Raw genomic sequence first — 16,771 nt, forward strand, 5'->3', positions numbered from 1 at the left:
TGCATGTTATACTGGCCATCAGGTGGTGGGGCTCTGTACTATATACCAGTAATCAGCTGATGGGGCGCTGCATGATATACTGGTCACCAGGTTATGGGGCTCTGTACTGTATACCAGCTGATGGGGCGCTGCATGTTATACTGGCCATCAGGTGATGGGGCTCTGTACTGTATACCAGCTGATGGGGCGCTGCATGTTATACTGGCCATCAGGTGATGGGGCTCTGTAATATAATGTGTGTTGTGTAACAGTCTCCAGTTTACACTGTTTCATGTACTATGGCGGGAATGACCAGAGATACAGAGCACACAGACTTGCCCTTCTCAAATATGGCGGCTGCGGCACTTCCCACAGTTGCCATGGCAACGCAATCCAGTATCCAGGGAAGTGACGTCAGAGCCAGGAGCGGAAGTTGCAGTACAGACAGCTGGATTTCCGGTAATCTGGGTTTGGTTCTGGCAGCAGCGGGGAGAGCGGAGAGCGGCACTGACACTCCTCACCATGGCGGTGTCAGAGGCCCAGCTCAAGAAGATGCTCAGCAAGGTGAGGCCCGTCCGTGTCTGCCCCCGCCCCGTCACTCACCGACCCCACCTGCTCCTGTGCCCCTACTCCGCCCCCGCCCCGTCACTCACTGACCCCACCTGCCCCTGTGTCTTCCCTCTGCCCCCCGGGCTATCACTCACTGATACCACCTGCCCCTGTGCCACCACTCTGCCCCGGGCTGTCACTCACTGACACCACCTGCCCCTGTGCCCCCATTCCGCCCCGTCACTCACTGACCCCACCTGCTCCTGTGCCCCCACCCCCGGGCTGTCACTCACTGACCCCACCTGCCCCTGTGTCTCCCCTCTGCCCCCCGGGCTGTCACTCACTGACCCCACCTGCCCCTGTGTCTCCCCTCTGCCCCCCGGGCTGTCACTCACTGACCCCACCTGCCCCTCTGTTTATCGTCTGTCCCCGCCCCCGAGCTGTCACACCATGACCCCACCTGCCCCTCTGTCTCCCCTCTGCCCCCGCCCCCTAGTCTGTCACACACTACTGACTCCTACCTGCCCCTGTGTCACCCCTCTGCCCCGTCACTCACTACTGATCCCATGTGCCCCTGTGTCTCCCCTCTGCCCCAGGCTGTCACTCACTGACCCGAACCAGCCCCTGTGCCACCCCTCTGTCCCCGCCCCGGGCTGTCACTCACTGACTCCCATCTGTGCCTGTCACCCTTCTACACCTCCCCTTATGTCTCTCCATGAGGCCCCTCCTCTCCTCCCCTGTGGCACCCATGAGGCCCCCTCTCTCCCTGAGGCCACCCTCCCATACTGTCACCCCATGAGCTTCCCGTCCCCACCTGTTACCAACTGAGCCTACCCATCTCCCACTGAGCTCCCGCTGCTCTCCTGCCCCGCCTGAGCCCCCCGCTCCCCGCCTGTCCTCGCTGAACCCCCTCTCCCCACCCCCTTTGTCTGGGGGGTGGTTAATAAGTGGGCAGTTATCTTGGGAGTGGCAGTTTAGACGAGGTGTATATTGATATTCAGATGAGGGGTTTATATTGTAGCATTGTTGTTTGTGATCGTCTACATTATATTAATGATGTCTGACTGTCACTTTAAGACCTGATGCAGTCATGTGACGATGACCTGGGATGTCCTCCTACAACTGAGTCACTGGAAGGCAGCACTACCTGTAATACCAATGTCATTGTGGACGATTCAAATGTCGCTCTGACAAATATGGTGCAGCCAGTATAGATATAATATATGTTCTGTACGTGTATTGTGAGCGGGTATACTGTTACGCAAAGGCCAGGATCCTTTCCATGTGTTAGGGCACAGGTTCTCAAACTTGGTCCTCAGGACCCCAAACAGTGCATGTTTTGCAGGTCTCCTCACATAATTACTAGTGAAATAGTTAGCTGCACCTGTGGATCTTTTAAAATGTGTCTGAGTAATAAATACACCTGTGCACCTGCTGGGTGACCTGGAAAAAGTGAACTGTGTGGGGTCCCGAGGACCGAGTTTGAGAACCACTGCGTTAGGGTTTCAGTAGGTAAGCGAGTCAATACACTTTGAGATACATATCTATGAATATTGTACCCTGAAATCTGATATCAGTTGGGGGTCATTTTAAAAATTTTCCTTTCTCAATTATTTATTTTTAAGGGTTCTCTAAGTACTCGGTGCTGCCCTGTAATATCGTATTTCTTCATTTAAATTATCTTTGTTTTCAGTACAAATACAGGGACTTGTCAGTCCGGGAAATCGTAAATGTCACCTCCCTGTACAGAGACCTGAAGCCAATGCTCGACTTCTACGGTACGTGTCTGATCTGTACGTTGTTCTGATGTGAGATGAGAATACTGAGAAGGTAACTGCTTGTATGGCCATCTGGGCACTAAAGGGCACCTGTTCACTAGAGTAGGCAAGGTACCCCTTTGGTCATTGCGCTAGATGTGACCCCTGTAAGTTGGAACCTTTTGTATTTCACATTGATTGTCCAGTGGATAACCTGGTAGGAGTTTGGCCCCGCGTTAGTCATTAGAATAAGATGCAAATAAAAGTGCCTACACACTTGGCGATATTTTACCCGATCTGGCCGATTCCGACGCATCGGAATGACAGATCGTTTAAAATATGCCCAAATCGTGAGTCCCCACTCACGATCACGATGCGATGCGCGTCCCCGCTGGTCGCACATCGTACACATCCTGGTATCGTGTTCAGAGCTGCCGGGGAGGAGTGTCAAGGGAAATCGTACACATCGTGGGATCGTGTGCAGATCGCCTAGTGTGTAGGCACCTGAACAGCTTTAGCAGAGACGGACACAGCACAGGGGTAATATATTGCTGTTGACGTTTACATTGGGAGAATTGTTTCTATTGATACAAAATGGATGCACTGTGCCTAAATTAACCACTGCGATGCCATACGCAGCCTGAGGCCTCATAGCGTTGCGTGGTTGTTAGCAATTCCTGAGTAAGGTCAGAGCTTGTGCAAGTGTGCGTGAGGCTGCGATGGTACCGATGGTTTTGCTATTCTGAGGCTGCGATGGTACCGATGGTTTCGCTATTCTGAGGCTGCGATGGTACCGATGGTTTCGCTATTCTGCTAAGCATTACAGATGTGTGTAAGGTAAAATGGGCGTCCTTATGTTGTGCTGAATTTGCATTATGATCGCAATGGAGTATTGCAGTTGAACGGCTTGCATACGCAATATTGCGATCCGTGAATCAGGTCCATCCCTGAACATTAGTACAGGTACAGGATCTCTTATACTGAGAGCTATATCTAGAGGGATCTAGACACCAGGAAGATAAAAACAGTAAATTGTCGCTTCTCGGTGATCGCGTGCTGCGTACTGACGCCATTGCTGAATGCTTTCACCATGCTCACTGCTAAACTGTATTATTGATGAGGGGATACTCAGGGCTGCGAATTCCAGAAAAGCCTCTTATCCAGAAATCCAGAACCGAAGCATTCCTGGCAGAAATATACCTTGTTTGTGAATGATGTCTTTCCCAAGGGCACTGTCACATTGTTTTGCTTTTTTTTTCCATCAATAAATTTGTATTGAATATATGAAAAAAATAAAAATAAAATAAAGATACAGAAAAAAGAAAAGGGGAACAACATAGAGGGGTTAGGATAAAAAACAAATAAGAGTAGAATAACAGGATGTCTATAGCTATCAAACAAATAGTACATCTATAAATACATAAGAAATTAGTACAGATTGAGTCTCCCATATCCAGAATGCTCGGGACCAGGAGTATTTTGGATATTGGAATATTCCGTATATATGCTTACCATAATGAGATATCTTGGGAATGGGGCCCAAATATACACACAGAATGCATTCATGTGTTATATAAGAGAGAGATAGATAACGAGATAGATATATACACACAGCCTGCAGGTCATTTTATACAATATTTTCAATAATTTTGTGGTTCAAGCAAAGTTTGTGTACATAAATGAAATTCAGTTATGATTCATATACACCTTATACATACAACCTGAAGGTTATTCTATACAATATTTTTAATAATTTGTGCCTCAGACAAAGTTTGTGCACATTGAACCATCAAAAATCATAGGTTTCATTATCTCAGTCATGCCAAAATAATTCCGTATTTCGGAATATTTGGATATGGGAGACTCGACCTGTAAATGAAACAGGGGGTGCACCCTTTCCTTCTGTGACATATAAGTGCCATATAGACCACTTCACAATGGGAGAAGAGAGAGCCGTAGAATAAGCAGCTCCTCTCGTTTCCATTTCAAGATGGAAATGCGTTTTTGTTATAACTTTGGCAAATGGAGATCTCCAATATTGATCTAGAGTAGCCCTAGCCGATATTAAAATGTGACTGAGGACATAACGGGCAGATTTGGGAACAGTGATGGGGTACCAGTTCAAAAGGGCGAGAGAAGCGTCTAGAGGCAGGTTGAGACCTAGAACTTCTTTTCTAAGGGTAAATACTTCTGTCCAAAAAGGATGTAAAGCAGGGCAAGGTCCTGTAAATAATCTGGGAGGATGGAATATACTTGTTGGGACTAATAATAAAATAGTGAGATTGCGTAGGGTGCATCTTGCAGTGAATGAACAGGTAAGGGGTTTGTATGTATAGGAACTGCAACATAAATACAATTATATATATATTATAGTTACAATAGAACATTGTTTTTGTGGGAAATGTTATCCACATAAAAAGCTTCTGTGTACAATCCTGGCATTCATACAGTGACCCGTGATGGGGGAAGTGTATCCTATGAAAACCTGTTCTGTGGGTTCCCGTAAAGCACAAAGCGATCACTGTCTGCTGCCAGCGGAGGGGCCATTACTGCACAGGAGTCGGTGACTCAGCGCTCATGTCACGCTGCGCAACAATGCGCTCACCAACAGCGACCTCTAGTGACACTCGCTGCTAGCACCTGTAACTATGTGGTCTGCACACCCCCCATACCCCATACCGTGGTCACATACACACATACAATATGTATAGAAATAGATGTATAGGTTATGTGAAAAAGCCTGGGAAATACAGTAGTTTAATGGAGTTTACACTTCTTCCATGTTTCTAGCACATAGAGGACGATACAATTCATTGAGATGTGAATAGCGCCCGGATTTTGGTCCCAGACATATTCAATTCACCGCGAATGCCGGTTCTCGCGACTTAAGCGGTGTGTTTAGTAGCGAGAACTGGCGTTCTCTGACTAAAGTGCCGGCCACGTGGCTGTCAGCGCCGCGCTAAACTGGAAAACAGCCGCACTGCCGGCACCTTAGTCGGATTTCATCCTTTAGTCGCCGTAACAACTTGCTGAAATTAGTAGCTCCGTGAACTCCCTCCCGGCGTTATCAATAGCGCACTGAATTAAATTAGCCCCATAGAATAGACTCTGGGGCTTAGTATGTGCACTTCTTGGCTTAATGTACAGATTGCCGGGTATTTATAGAGGCGAGCGGATGTGTCCTTCAGTCCAGTCTTCCTTTCCCTGCCCCCCCCCTGCTGATGGTGTGGGGCAGCTAGCTGTCATACAGATGTGTCCTTCATTCCAGTCTTCCTTTCCCTGCCCCCTGCTGATGGTGTGGAGCAGCTAGCTGTCATACAGATGTGTCCTTCATTCCAGTCTTCCTTTCCCTGCCCCCCCCCCTGCTGATGGTGTGGAGCAGCTAGCTGTCATACAGATGTGTCCTTCATTCCAGTCTTCCTTTCCCTGCCCCCCCCCCTGCTGATGGTGTGGAGCAGCTAGCTGTCATACAGATGTGTCCTTCATTCCAGTCTTCCTTTCCCTGCCCCCCCCCGCTGATGGTGTGGAGCAGCTAGCTGTCATACAGATGTGTCCTTCATTCCAGTCTTCCTTTCCCTGCCCCCCGCTGATGGTGTGGAGCAGCTAGCTGTCATACAGATGTGTCCTTTGTTCCAGTCTTCCTTTCCCTGCCCCCCGCTGATGGTGTGGAGCAGCTAGCTGTCATACAGATGTGTCCTTCATTCCAGTCTTCCTTTCCCTGCCCCCCGCTGATGGTGTGGAGCAGCTAGCTGTCATACAGATGTGTCCTTCATTCCAGTCTTCCTTTCCCTGCCCCCCGCTGATGGTGTGGAGCAGCTAGCTGTCATACAGATGTGTCCTTCATTCCAGTCTTCCTTTCCCTGCCTCCCGCTGATGGTGTGGAGCAGCTAGCTGTCATACAGATGTGTCCTTCATTCCAGTCTTCCTTTCCCTGCCCCCCCCTGCTGATGGTGTGGAGCAGCTAGCTGTCATACAGATGTGTCCTTCAGTCCAGTCTTCCTTTCCCTGCCCCCCCCCGCTGATGGTGTGGAGCAGCTAGCTGTCATACAGATGTGTCCTTCAGTCCAGTCTTCCTTTCCCTGCCCCCCCCCCCCCTGCTGATGGTGTGGAGCAGCTAGCTGTCATACAGATGTGTCCTTCATTCCAGTCTTCCTTTCCCTGCCCCCCCCCGCTGATGGTGTGGAGCAGCTAGCTGTCATACAGATGTGTCCTTCATTCCAGTCTTCCTTTCCCTGCCCCCCGCTGATGGTGTGGAGCAGCTAGCTGTCATACAGATGTGTCCTTCATTCCAGTCTTCCTTTCCCTGCCCCCCCCCGCTGATGGTGTGGAGCAGCTAGCTGTCATACAGATGTGTCCTTCATTCCAGTCTTCCTTTCCCTGCCCCCCCCCGCTGATGGTGTGGAGCAGCTAGCTGTCATACAGATGTGTCCTTCATTCCAGTCTTCCTTTCCCTGCCCCCCCCTGCTGATGGTGTGGAGCAGCTAGCTGTCATACAGATGTGTCCTTCATTCCAGTCTTCCTTTCCCTGCCTCCCGCTGATGGTGTGGAGCAGCTAGCTGTCATACAGATGTATCCTCATACCGTGCAGCTCAAGGTGCGGCAAATAGTCCCCCTCAGCGCCGCCAGGTCATGGTCTGTATACGGAGTGCTACAATGCAGCAGCTTTTTTCCCCGCCGAGTTCCGTTGGGCTTTATTTACAGATTCGGTTGCAAGTGTTGCGTATCCCATTAATCAGCGTAGTCTCCTGGTGCATATCAATCGTGTCACATTGTGATTTAGACACTTTTTAGACTGAAAAAGACGCTCGGTACAAAGAGAGTGGCACTGGACCTGGCGTCTAACGCCGCATGGTATATTGTGAGGCTGGATAATGTGTGAGGACACATCAGTATCTCTCACTGGTGAGTGTACACCTTCATATGAGGCTGCTGACTTTTCTGGTGCTTGTTTTTGTCGTGTGCATGTGGGCGATAGCACCCCTCCCCCAATTATACAGTGCGAAAGTCTAATGTTTAGTTAGATCTGGAGAGGCGTAGGATTTTATGTTTTATTTTATCTTGTTAATTGCGACCTGCAAATTAAAACTAGATGTTTACAATGTTTCTGTTAATTGCTTCCCTGGCCTGAAACTCATGCAAAACCCCCCATTAATATACACACAACTAATAAGGGACTGAAGCGACAGAATAAAGTAAAGGGTCCCATACTTCTGGCGGCTGAGTCACCGATCCCCCGTTCGGTCCAGAACCGCCTGTCGGTAATGCCGACCTGTAGCCACAGCCGGTCGCCAATCCGTCGGGGAATCGGTGAACACAGATTTGCTGATCATGATCATATTTTTATTGTTATCGGCAAATCGGTGAAATCCAACATATTGGATTTCACCGATACCCTGGTGTCTGGGGATACGGGAATTGCGGTAATCTGTCGCTAGTGTATGGATGCTTTAAGAATCTGTTTTCATTGTTAGCAGAGGAAAGAATCACAAATATGTATTTTGTTATATTTTCTCATGTTTAATGCTTTTCAATTATATTTACTTGGTGGTAAAGTCTCTCGTGAAGGTCTCATTAATGAAGCAGCTTCTCAAATCGTGTTTATTCCCTGCCTGTAATTACATCCGTCACTTATTATAGCTGTCTATTAATATTAGTTATTAAGTTCTGCGGAGCGAGCTTGTACTTCATGAACATATGTTATTAATTACAGATGAAAACCATCTTGGAGTCATTGTCCCTGTAGTATTGGATGATCTAATATGAGAAGGGCTCTGGCGACCTTTGCATTCCCGCAGCTGTGCCCGCATGTGCCGCTTGGGCAATCCCGGCAATGATTAGCGCCATGGTTAGGCACCTGTAACCTTGGTCTGCATCCGAGTGCAGGCTGACGTTCTCCCTCATTGGCCAGTTGTGACACATAAAGGCTGACGGATGGGTCATTTATGGGTTCACTGGTAGGAAGTCAGCTGTGTGCAGGACCCGATGAGCTTCAGAGACTTCTACAGATATATTTGTGCCAGTCATTTATAAAGCGGCTATGATTTTGTTTGTTAGCATTACATTCCGCCCTTGCTTTCTTCCATAGAAATTTCTGGTGGGCCGTCTGGTTTCATTCCATAGGTTTGATTTGAAAAGAGTTGTTCTTCATCCCAGGAGACTGGTGTCCTTAGGGGTATAACTCTCCCATCACCTCGCACCCACCCACACACAGACACACACACCTACCTCCAGTCACCAGCTTTTCTAATTGTTATATGTAATATAAATGAGCCCCTGACACTCCTCCCTATGATGGCGTTTAGTAAGGGCCTGTGAATACGGCTTCCTGGAGCAAACGTGATACAGAAATGATCAGAAAAACGATGAAGTCTCCTTGAAGATTTTTATTATGTACGTCCGTACAGAGCTGGCAGAAATATCATTGCAAGCTGCCCATACATTGATTGTATAGAAATGATATACCAACAGTGATTTTACACATAAACCAATCAAATGATTCAAACAATAGTCATTATCCCACTCCCCCTAAGACCCAAGGCCAATCAAATAATAATTTTACTCCCTAATTGGAAGAAATCCAATCTCCTCATTATAGTCATGTGGCACTAATCATGTGTTTATTAGCCAGGCATCAAAAAGGACGTCTAACCTTTATACATACAGTCGTGGCCAAAAGTTCTGAGAATGACACAAGTATTGGTTTTCACAAAGTTTGCTGCTTCAGTGTTTTTAGACCTTTTCATCAGATGTTGCTATGGTATACTGAAGTAACATTACAGCATTTCATTAACGTCAGAGGCTTTTATTGACAATTACATTACGTTAATGCAAAGAGTCATTATTTGCAGTGTTGACCTTTTTTCAACACCTCTGTAATTCGCCCTGGCATGCTGTCACTCAACTTCTGGGCCAGAAGTCCTCCATTTGAACCGCTGGCCTCAGTGGATCTCAAATGGTTGACAGCTAAGACTGTTTTTCTTCTGGCCATAGCTTCGGCCAGAAGGGTGTCAGACTTAGGGGTGCTCTCCTGTCGCTACCCATTTCTAATTTTTCACCAGGGCAGGGCGGTTCTTCGGACTCTCCCTGGGTTCCTTTCTAAGGTGGTCTCTACTTTCCACATTAATGAGGAAATTATTGTTCTGGCCTTTCAATCCCCAGACCTCTCAGCAGGTGAGGCCTCATTGGATGTGGTACGTGCTGTCAGGATTTATGTGGACCATACCAGTTCCCTTCGGAAATCAGACTCTTTGTTTGTCCTATACGGTTTTCACAAGAAGGGATGGCCAGCCAATAAACAGACATTGGCTAGGTGGATTCGTATAACGATACCTGAGACTTACACTCAGGAGGGCCTCCCTGTTCCGCCTTCTGTTACTGCTCATTCTACTCGATCTGTGGGTCCATCGTGGGCAGCTCGCCTTAGCGCCTCGGCTGTTCAGCTTTGTAAGGCGGCCACGTGGTCTTTTGTCCAGACCTTTTTATGGTTCTATGCATTTGATACCTTTGCCTCTCAGGATGCTTCCTTTGGGCGCCGGGTTCTCCTGTCAGCTCAGGAGCGTCCCCACCTTTTAAAGGACTGCTTTGGGACATCCCCAAGGTCTCCCTGTGGGGTCTATGGACCCTGAAGAAGACAATGAGAGAGATGGTAAGAATTTACCTTTGTTATCTCTTTCTTCGAAGTCCATAGGGTCCACAGGGCACCCGCCCTGACGGTCATAACTTCAGATGGGATTCGCTCTGGTCGCCGGTTTTTCCGTCCCCTTCTATGTGAGAATGTGATTTCTGTGTGTTCCAGACTTCCTTCTCTATTTTATCCTCCTCAGGCCTTTGGCTTATTACGAATTGAGGTGGCTCGGGGTATAGGTACAGTGGCCCGATGCATCCTGGGAGAGAAAAATTAATTGTGTGGTGCCCGGATGTCCAAGCCGTCACCTACACCCCCAAGGTCTCACTGTGGACCCTATTAACTTCGAAGAAAGATATAACAAGGGTAAGTTCCTACCATATCTCTCATTATCCCGTCAGATAAAACGGCTCTGTACAGGCACACGTGTTACACACCCTAGTAAACTCTGCTTGTATATAGGGAAAGTCCCTTATCTATCCAGCGTGTTGGAGGGTAACCATAGCTTCTCTCCTCACGCTGGCCCCTGTCTAGACTCTGCCAGCGGGGGGGTAAAGCCTCAGCCACACTCACAAGCTCACAGCAGTTCCCTTCCTCATTTAGCAGGGTATGGCAGATAAAATACAATCATGTACTTTTAAAACAAAAGAAACTTTTCTTGCTGCACTCATCTACTTATCTTATCACATCTAAAAATTGCATAAAACTGGTTCCATACTTACAATCTACAAGGAGACTTCAATAAGAACAAGCCAGCAATGACACACACAGGCAGCTGACCAGAGACAGAAAACCCGGAGCAGAAAGTAAGAAAGTTCTCACCTGTGGCCGCGTTGGTCCAAGTCTCCTAGTCCCGTGCCCGCCTTCCTTCTTCGTGTGTCAATGCCGGGTTGATCACGATGGGGATGGCGCCCTCCATATGATACAGAAATGATCAGAAAAACAATGAAGTCTACTTGAAGATTTTTATTATGTACGTCCGTACAGAGCTGGCAGAAATATAATTGCAAGCTGCCCATACATTGATTGTACAGAAATGATATACCAAAAAAGATTTTACACATAAACCAATCAAATGATTCAAACAATAGTCATTATCCCACTCCCCTGAGACCCAAGGCCAATCAAATAATTATTTTACTCCCTAATTGGAAGAAATCCAATCTCATCATTCTAGTCATGTGGCACTAATGATGTGTTTGAGTCAGACCTCCAAAAAGGACGTCTAAGCTTTATACATACTTTTCGGTTCGTCATGATTCCGAGAAAAAATGGCCGACCACAACCTGGTATACCAAAGCCTGCAGCTGGGTATACTTCCTTTATAGCCTTGCATAGGTTACATTAAGAATAAAATGCACATATAAGCAAATTCATTAAAGGCATAGTTTTATAAAAAAAAACAATTAGCAATGGTTTCGTTCAGCCGCCATATTGTCTTCACGCAGCCATATCAAATGACAGAGAAAATGGAGCACGTTTCCTTCTCCGACATGGACCTTGAAGAGACGCTCCAGCATTGGTCCGTGTGAGGCGCTCTCCTACCTTCAGCTGTAATGACAATAAGACCAGAGAGGAGATGTAATCTAATTAGCGTCCACTTTATTGGCATAAACAATTCCCCCCAAACCCCCCCCCAGTGCATGCACTCTGTGTACTTACCTTTAGTTAGTCTTCCTGATCACTCAGCTATTGGTTCATTATCAGCGCGGGAACTGTGTACAGTATATATGGTCTACTCCTGTGCCAGCTTTATATACTACTCACATCTATGTACAGATCATCCGCTCAGTGCAGGCGGGAATAAGAACTGCTCTCCTGGATGTATAGACAATACACGTCATGCACACGTGTGTTACACACCAACGTCTGTACAGCATGGAGTCCTGCAGAATGTATGACAGCAGTCAGTGACCACACGCTATAGGGGAATCCTCCTGTACAGTATGTATGGAAATGCCGATTATGTTCTGTGTGCTACTAATTGTCTTTTGTGTTTCAGTTTTCAATGATGGCACTTCCAGGGAGCTGCTCAGCCTTACGGGCACCATCCCTGTACCCTATAAGGGTGAGTCTCTTCCATATGTTATATCTCTATTTAAGAGTCTGAGGCTTCAGCAATGACGTAATGATGTATACATGTTTGCCCAGTATTCTTACTGCTTGGCATTAATAGTTATGGTTATTTAATACAGTAGAAACAGCTCTAAAGACACTTGTGGGGCAATGTTATAGTAGAGGAAATTCACCAATAGGCAGAGAGTGGGATGGACAGACTGGCCAGGGTTCCACACCAGTACCTGTAACTCCCATTATGCGCTGTATTAATACGGGGGGGATAAACAGCTGTCTGGTCAGAAGACACACGCGGGATTGACCACAGCCGACAATGTAGCCATAGTATCACCATGTATCTGGGTGTGATCTGGGGAAGTGTGGGGTGATTGGCTTGCGTCCAGTGCCGTGCCGCCGCCCACCGGTGCCAGCGATGCCAGTTTCTGAGGCTATGTGACATGTGTAACTGTGTTTTCTTCCATGTAGGTAACACGTACAATATTCCCATCTGCCTTTGGCTTCTGGACACTTACCCGTACAACCCCCCAATCTGCTTTGTTAAACCCACCAGTACAATGACTATTAAAACCGGAAAACATGTTGATGCTAATGGCAAGATCTACCTTCCGTATCTGCATGAATGGAAGCACGTGAGTAGAAGAGTCCGATGTTCTTATGCTTATTGCGTTATGTAGAGGCTGCTGCTTGATAATGCCACCTAAGCGCTTTCTCACTTGTCATGCCAATTTGGCCCCTAGGATGCGCTGCTCTATAAGGGTAATTTCCAATCCAGGGAAATCCTGATGCAAGTCACTTACATCTCACGCTGGGCACACACTAGACGATGTGTGTACATAGCAACGGCAAATGCAATGGCACAATATATATAGGGGGGTCCGTACACCCTGCACAATCTGGTGTACGAGCGCCCGGTATGTCGTTCCCCCGCCGCATCCAGAACCATGGCATCGGCCATCATATCTTCAGATTGGCCTGAACGACACATGGGAGCACGCAACAGTGCGTACACACTACACAATTTGTTGTTCCGATTAGTCCCAAAACGACAAATTGTCTAATATATCGTCCAGTGTGTATCCAGCTTTACCAACCGTGCACATGCGAGAGTGTGTGTGTCGCTATCCTCACCTGGTAATAACGCAGCGCTCTGTGCGGCACATGTCAGCGCTGTTATAGGGATGTTTATTGTCTTATTTAGGCCTTTAAATCACGAGCGGACACAGAATAGTCATAAGTCACATCTGGGCATTTCATTGTACAGATGTGTCCTCATACACTATTTCCGCAGCCGCGCCAAACAGCCCTTCTCGGCGGGCGCCAGGTCCCGTACGACTTGGCTCGCACCAAGTGTTTTTTTCAATCGAATGTGCATTTTAGTCGCAACGTGATAGGACAAAACAACTTCCCAAGACTGCCCTGGTTAATGTAATATGTGACACTTGTATATCTGAGTCTTAATCTGTATACGATGTGACACGATGCAGCGGCCGCGGATTTTTCCCGCGCCCGATTCAGACAGACACACGCTGATACATGTGTCACATATCCAATAAATCAGCGCAGTCTTGGGAAGCGGTTTTGTTGCATCACATTGTGACGGAGATGGACATTCGAGCAAAATAGACGCTACACCGCTCAGCGCAACTCACTCGCGCCAGGCGTCACCCGTATCTGTATTTATTACATTGGTATTTGTGGGACTATAAATGCACCTTCCTGTATATATAGTGCACCTTGTCTGTCCAATAAACAGCTCATTGAACGTATAGGAATAGGCCTGGTCATTGTGCAGGGGGGAGAGGATCTATATCCCCACTAAATTGGGAACACAGGGCCTGATTCCGAGGCACATTGCTTATGTGTATGAGCACAAACATAAACAACCTCAGATGGTGACTGGGAATGGGAGGAGTTTTCAGCCCAATTTGTGAAATATTAGGTCTTATATGACCATGACATTTCCAGTGTTTCCCTTCAGTGGGATGGGGGCCATCTTTCTTGCCTTCAGTGGGGGGCTGAGGCTATCACTTTTGCTTCCAGTGTGGGGGGGGGCTATCGCTCTTGCCTTCAGTCGGGGGGTATCGCTCTTGCCTTCAGAGGGGAGGGGGTGTCGCTCTTGCCTCCAGTGGGGGAGGGGGTCTATCGCTCTTGCCTCCAGTGGGGGGGCTATCGCTCTTGCCTCCAGTGGGGGGGGGATAATCGCTCTTGCCTCCAGTGGGGGGGGGGTAATCGCTCTTGCCTCCAGTGGGGGGGGGGGGTAATCGCTCTTGCCTCCAGTGGGGGGGGGTAATCGCTCTTCCCTTCAGAGGGGGGGGGTATCGCTCTTGCCTTCAGGGGGGGTGGGCCATCGCTCTTGCCTTCAGGGGGGGTGGGCCATCGCTCTTGCCTGCAGGGGGGGTGGGCCATCGCTCTTGCCTGCAGTGGGGGTGGGCCATCGCTCTTGCCTGCAGTGGGGGTGGGCCATCGCTCTTGCCTGCAGTGGGGGTGGGCCATCGCTCTTGCCTGCAGTGGGGGGGGCCATCGCTCTTGCCTTCAGTGGGGGGGCCATCGCTCTTGCCTTCAGTGGGGGGGCCATCGCTCTTGCCTTCAGTGGGGGGGCCATCGCTCTTGCCTTCAGTGGGGGGGGTATCGCTCTTGCCTTCAGGGGGGGGGTATCGCTCTTGCCTTCAGTGGGGGGGGTATCGCTCTTGCCTTCAGTGGGGGGGGGTATCGCTCTTGCCTTCAGTGGGGGGGGGGGGGTATCGCTCTTGCCTTCAGTGGGGGTGTATCGCTCTTGCCTTCAGAGGGGGTGTATCGCTCTTGCCTTCAGTGGGGGGGGTATCGCTCTTGCCTTCAGTGGGGGGGGTATCGCTCTTGCCTTCAGTGGGGGGGGTATCGCTCTTGCCTTCAGTGGGGGGGGTATCGCTCTTGCCTTCAGTGGGGGGGTATCGCTCTTGCCTTCAGAGGGGGGGGGCCATCGCTCTTGCCTTCAGTGGGGGGTGGGCCATCGCTCTTGCCTTCAGTGGGGGGGTATCGCTCTTGCCTTCAGAGGGGGGGGGCCATCGCTCTTGCCTTCAGTGGGGGGTGGGCCATCGCTCTTGCCTTCAGTTGGGGAGGGGGTCTATCGCTCTTGCCTACAGTGGGGGGGCTATCACAATTGCCTTCAGTGGGGGGGGGCTATGCTATCACTCTTGGCTTCAGTGGGGGCTATCACTCTTGCCTTCAGTGGGGGGTGGGGCTTATCGCTCTTGCCTTCAGTGGGGGCTTTCGCTCTTGCCTTCAAATGGACTGACTGTGGGTATACTGCACTGCTTACTCAGGGCTGTCAGTGGGTCCAGGTGATTATTGGATTACCCCCCCCCCCCCCCCCCCCACCCTATGACCAGAGAGTGGTGTGCAGCACTGCAGGGTTCTGTGTGTTTTGGCTGAGGACCAGCGCACGTGTGACCAGCGGGACGGAATGAGAATGTGCTGGAGGCAGTGGGATAGATGCAGATAAGCATAGAAAGCTGCCACCCTGCCCTCACTGACTCTCTTCCTCTCCGCAGCCTCCGTCAGACTTGTTGGGGTTAATCCAGATCCTGGTTGTTGTTTTTGGCGAGGAGCCTCCGGTTTTCTCCCGATCGTCTGCACCAGCTACATACATGTACCCAGCAACGGGTCCCCCAACCAGTAAGTCCGGCTGCCTTACTCTGCTTCTATTCCCTGTATACAGCTAATGTCACCGGGCGCAGACGTCTGCAGTACCACCCCTGTATACAGCTAATGTCACCGGGCGCAGACTTCTGCAGTACTACCCCTGTATACAGCTAATGTCACCGGGCGCAGACGTCTGCAGTACCACCCCTGTATACAGCTAATGTCACCGGGCGCAGACGTCTGCAGTACCACCCCTGTATACAGCTAATGTCACCGGGCGCAGACTTCTGCAGTACCACCCCTGTATACAGCTAATGTCACCGGGCGCAGACGTCTGCAGTACTACCCCTGTATACAGCTAATGTCACCGGGCGCAGACGTCTGCAGTACCACCCCTGTATACAGCTAATGTCACCGGGCGCAGACGTCTGCAGTACCACCCCTGTATACAGCTAATGTCACCGGGCGCAGACGTCTGCAGTACCACCCCTGTATACAGCTAATGTCACCGGGCGCAGACTTCTGCAGTACTACCCCTGTATACAGTTAATGTCACCGGGCGCAGACTTCTGCAGTACCACCCCTGTATACAGCTAATGTCACCGGGCGCAGACTTCTGCAGTACCACCCCTGTAAGTCACACGTCGTACATATGCTGTTCCTGCACATTCATGGTGTACATGGCTGGGGGCACAGCAGACATTAGTTACCATTTTTAATCTACTTGTTTAGTCCGAAAGTTTGAATGTATTTGAATATAACAACTTCTAGCCAATCGGCTCATTAAATGGTTTATAGCAGTACAGAGTGTTTGAGGAGATTTGTGCTGATCTTTTGGAAGGCATTGTCTGCTTATGTTGATGAAGATCAAAGCAGTGACCTGATGTGTGGAGGGGAATGGAGGCAGCAGGAAGCCACAGACTGAGAGTTATATAGTGGGAGGAGCAGGGTCCCAGCAGACCAGAGTATATCAGGAGATGGGTGATGTGTTAGTGAGGACAGGGCTGCATGTGACAAGGGGCAGTGACAGGATGTGAGGAGAGGAATGGGGGCAGCAGAAAGCCACAGACTGAGAGTTATATAGTGGGAGGAGCAGGGTCCCCAGCAGCACAGAGTATATCAGGAGATGGGTGATGTGTTAGTGAGGACAGGGCTGCATGTGACAGGG

The 16,771-nt window shown here is 49.2% G+C and overlaps 1 protein-coding gene across 1 annotated transcript in view; it reads left to right on the forward strand.

Annotated features, from left to right (window-relative positions):
* The first annotated feature begins 397 nt into the window (after positions 1–397).
* Positions 398–16,771, forward strand: part of TSG101 (tumor susceptibility 101) — a 42,289-nt gene continuing 25,915 nt past the window's right edge. Inside the window, exons 1-5 of the mRNA XM_088451787.1 lie at positions 398–543; positions 2,222–2,306; positions 11,912–11,977; positions 12,451–12,614; positions 15,513–15,636. Of these exons, the coding sequence (XP_088307913.1) occupies positions 502–543; positions 2,222–2,306; positions 11,912–11,977; positions 12,451–12,614; positions 15,513–15,636 (481 nt within the window). The 5' untranslated portion in view covers positions 398–501. The remainder of the gene's footprint in view (positions 544–2,221; positions 2,307–11,911; positions 11,978–12,450; positions 12,615–15,512; positions 15,637–16,771) is intronic.

This window comes from Taudactylus pleione, unplaced genomic scaffold, assembly GCF_031769625.1.
Source record: "Taudactylus pleione unplaced genomic scaffold, aTauple2 ptg000027l, whole genome shotgun sequence".
NCBI lineage: Eukaryota > Metazoa > Chordata > Amphibia > Anura > Myobatrachidae > Taudactylus > Taudactylus pleione.